At 39.9% G+C, this 3,328-nt stretch overlaps 2 protein-coding genes across 2 annotated transcripts in view; one reads left to right on the top strand and one right to left on the bottom strand.

Annotated features, from left to right (window-relative positions):
- The window catches only part of LOC118752063 (protein RRP5 homolog), a 9,550-nt gene that overhangs the window by 4,222 nt on the left and 2,000 nt on the right, over window positions 1-3,328 (bottom strand). The gene's annotated exons all lie outside the window — the stretch shown is intronic.
- On the top strand, window positions 693-3,291 carry LOC118738508. Its single transcript, XM_036469448.1, has 2 exons — window positions 693-1,492; window positions 1,557-3,291. Exons 1-2 carry the CDS (start codon window positions 774-776, stop codon window positions 3,184-3,186), a joined length of 2,349 nt encoding a protein of 782 aa, XP_036325341.1. The 5' UTR covers window positions 693-773; the 3' UTR covers window positions 3,187-3,291.

Here is a 3,328-nt window from a genome sequence, read left to right as displayed (position 1 = left end):
TTGCATTTGAATTTTCAACTTTGTAATCAGGTTTTTCAGATTTTTTTTGAGTATTTTATAGCCGCCCCATAATTTGTAGTGCAATAAAGTGCAAGTTTCAATTTGTTAAATGACCGCGGTGATTTTTGATACTTTTTTTCTGACTATATCTACGGATTTTCTTCCTTACAAAAAAAAAAAAAAAATGTCAAATATATTTTGTATAGAAGAAAATGCGTTAATAAAGTTGAAAATTTACATGCAACTTTGCAGGTTTTTTATAATTTTTGCACAAGTGTGAAATGCGGTCTTATATGGTGTTGTTATATAATGAGCTAGATTTTTACGACAAAATAATATATATTAAATATAAAATGCCAAAATTCAATCAATCAATCAAAATAAAACCGTTGCTCACGTTAGCTGATCACAAGTGTATGTTGAGTACAACAAAAGCAATTAAAAGTTCAATTAAAAAAATTGACACGAATGATTTATTCGTTTATTGTTTAATTTGTGGTTTAAATTATTAATTTTTAGGCATCATCGAGAAACTTTATCTTGCTCCAGTACCCAAAATATTAGAGCCAGATTCCAAAGTACGCTGTCGTGTGTTAAGCATTAGCACAGATCGTAGAACAGTCTATCTAACGAATCGTCAAGAATACTTGACTAAACATTGCAAAGTGCTTACCTCGCTTGAAAAGGCACATCCAAATTCCACCTACATTGGCACCATAGTTCAATGTAACAAGGAATATATATTGGTCAGGTTCTTCAATAATCTTAAAGGAATGCTGTATAAGCAACGTCTGAGCAGCATACTAGGTAGCGAGATGTATACATTTTATGAGGGTCAAACAATGGCATTTCGCATACTAACTAAAAACGGACACCAAATCACGCTAACGTTAGCCGACGATACTTTCAGTCTAGGCGAAATATGTCCAGCTACGGTGGTGCATACATTAGATTCGGGGCTGGAAATAAAAATTTGCTACCACCCCGAAGGGGTCTATGACGACGAGGATGAGGATCCCGAAGCAAATGCAATCGAGGTTAAAGGACTAGTACCGCTGCGTTTGCTCTCGGACTATCCGGATTTATTGTATGGCAAATTACGCACCTATACACCCGATACACAAGCACAAGCAGTGTGCATTGTAAAGAACATATTCAGTTTGCGCGATGTGCCCTATTTCCTAACACATTTGACTAACAACTGGCAAAATATAAAGCCAGGGGACATTTTAAAGGCACATGTCAAGAATGTACATGAGGATGTTGTGGATTTGTTGGTTCCGATACGAAACTATGGCAAGTTGGTGAAAGTGCATATAAAGATGCTCTTGGTAAAAGCATTCAAAAGTGCGAACATTCAACTAACGCCCGAGCAGGTGGTCTATGTGAAAGTGCTTGGCAAAGAACCAACAACACGGACAATTACAGTGACTGCCAAATTAACAGATGTGTGGGATGGTGAACTAAGTAGCACCGCGCGAGATCTTGAAGAGTAAGTATGCATACTTTAACGTAGGTCTTCATTGAAATTGCATTAACATTAATCACACTTTTAGTTACCTGAATGAAGTATCAGATATTCGAAAAGCTCACAAGCGGTTGGGCTACGGTGTAGGCCAACACAAAGTTGGCGATAAAGTCGTCGCATATTTCCGTGGCGTAAATGCTGACACAAAAGATTGGCAATACGAGATAGAAAAAACTAAAGTGGCCGCTGTGGTCAAATCTTCGTTAGTCGGAAAATCAAAGCCACCCAAAGTGGATGCAAGCCAAGAATGTCTTATACTTTGGGTAGACTACTCAAATGAATTGGTCTACATCAGCAACAAGCAAGGCGATGTTTCACACGTCAGCAGTGATAAGAATTTACCAAGTAATTTGGTAGGCAAAACTGGCATTAATGCCAAAATATTGCTGAAGGCAGATCAAGTCTTTGTTTGCTCGCTGAAGAAAGGTCCCAATCCATTAGTCTATTGCCCGGTCCGATTGCATTTTAATGACTTTGAAAATTCGGCTAGCGCTGGTATTACTGAAGGCGATTTTTGCAAGCTTGCCTTCATACACGAGAAGCTGCCCATCGCCGTGCCGGAGAGCACCTGGAAGCTGTGGCATGACATGAAAAAGAAACGCAAAGCCAAAATGGAACTTAATAATGCACCTAAGCCGAAAAAAATAAAAATAGAAAAACCTGTTCAAAAAGAACCACCAGTTGTCATTGCGTCCACGTCTGCCGTTATTGGAAAGCAATCAGAAAGTGCGCAGAAGGTAATGAAAAAGCAAACTAAAAAGTTGGCTGCCGAAGAAACTAGCCCCCCAGCTGCAAAGAAGAAAAAACAAGTGGCCAAAGAATCCAAAACAAATGATTTACTATTCTACGAGGACAAAACACCCAATGATATTGTTATAATTGAAAACAATCGCGCTTCAGATACGGACGAAAAGCAGCCGAAGATCGCATTTAAACCCAAATCTGCACCACAATTACTACCTGGTATTGGCGATTTCTGGAACACAGACCTCTCTCAATTGCTCGATAAAGCTGCGGTCTCCAGCGACGACGACGATGAAGATGGATCAGATGCCACCGAAGAAGCCGGTAAAAAGAAGAAAAAATTGACTGCGGCAGAGAAGTTCAAGTTACAACGCGAAGAGGAGACGCGCTTACGTGAAATCGAAGCCAAATATGCTGATCCGCATCATCTACCAGAGAGTGTCGATCAATTCGATCGCTTGGTACTCTCCGAGCCCAGCAACAGCAAACACTGGATCAACTATATGGTTTTCCACTTACAATCGGCAGAGATCGATAAGGCGCGCGGAGTAGCACGTCGCGCCATCAAAGCGATATCCTATCGTGAAAATAATGAGCAACTTAACATATGGGTAGCGTTATTGAATTTGGAGCTGCGCTACGGTAGTAAAGAAGCCTTTGATGAAGTGCTTAAAGAGGCGCTTAACTACAATGATCCGCTTAAAATTTACCTGCGCGTGATAGAGATATTCTGCGATGCTAAGAAAACACAAGAACTCATCGAGATGATCGGCTTAATTACAAAGAAATTCAAAGCACAGCCGGAGGTGTGGCGTGCAGCAGCGAATGCTTATTTCAGCATCGAGATGCCTGATCGTGCACAGCAACTGTTGCACAAGGCTTTGGCGTCACTGCCTGAAAGAGAACGTAGGTAGAGGGTTGGGCAATTGTAATTTGCAATGGGTTTATCGTATTTTCATTTAAGTTTAATGCACACACGAAAACGATTCTATGTTACTATTATATAATTATAATTAACACTTTTGTTTAGATGTCAACACCATTGTTGCTTTTGGC

This window comes from Rhagoletis pomonella, unplaced genomic scaffold, assembly GCF_013731165.1.
Source record: "Rhagoletis pomonella isolate Grant_MI unplaced genomic scaffold, Rhpom_1.0 Rhpom_scaffold_00001, whole genome shotgun sequence".
Lineage (NCBI taxonomy): Eukaryota > Metazoa > Arthropoda > Insecta > Diptera > Tephritidae > Rhagoletis > Rhagoletis pomonella.
This window is presented reverse-complemented; position numbering and strand designations above follow the sequence as displayed.

Excerpts from the sequence above, each read along its gene's own strand:
- LOC118738508 (XM_036469448.1), top strand. The coding sequence starts at position 774 with ATGCTGTATAAGCAACGTCTGAGCAGCATACTAGGTAGCGAGATGTAT. Across the intron at positions 1,493-1,556 it reads ACCGCGCGAGATCTTGAAGA|TTACCTGAATGAAGTATCAG; the intron begins GTAAGTATGCAT and ends TCACACTTTTAG.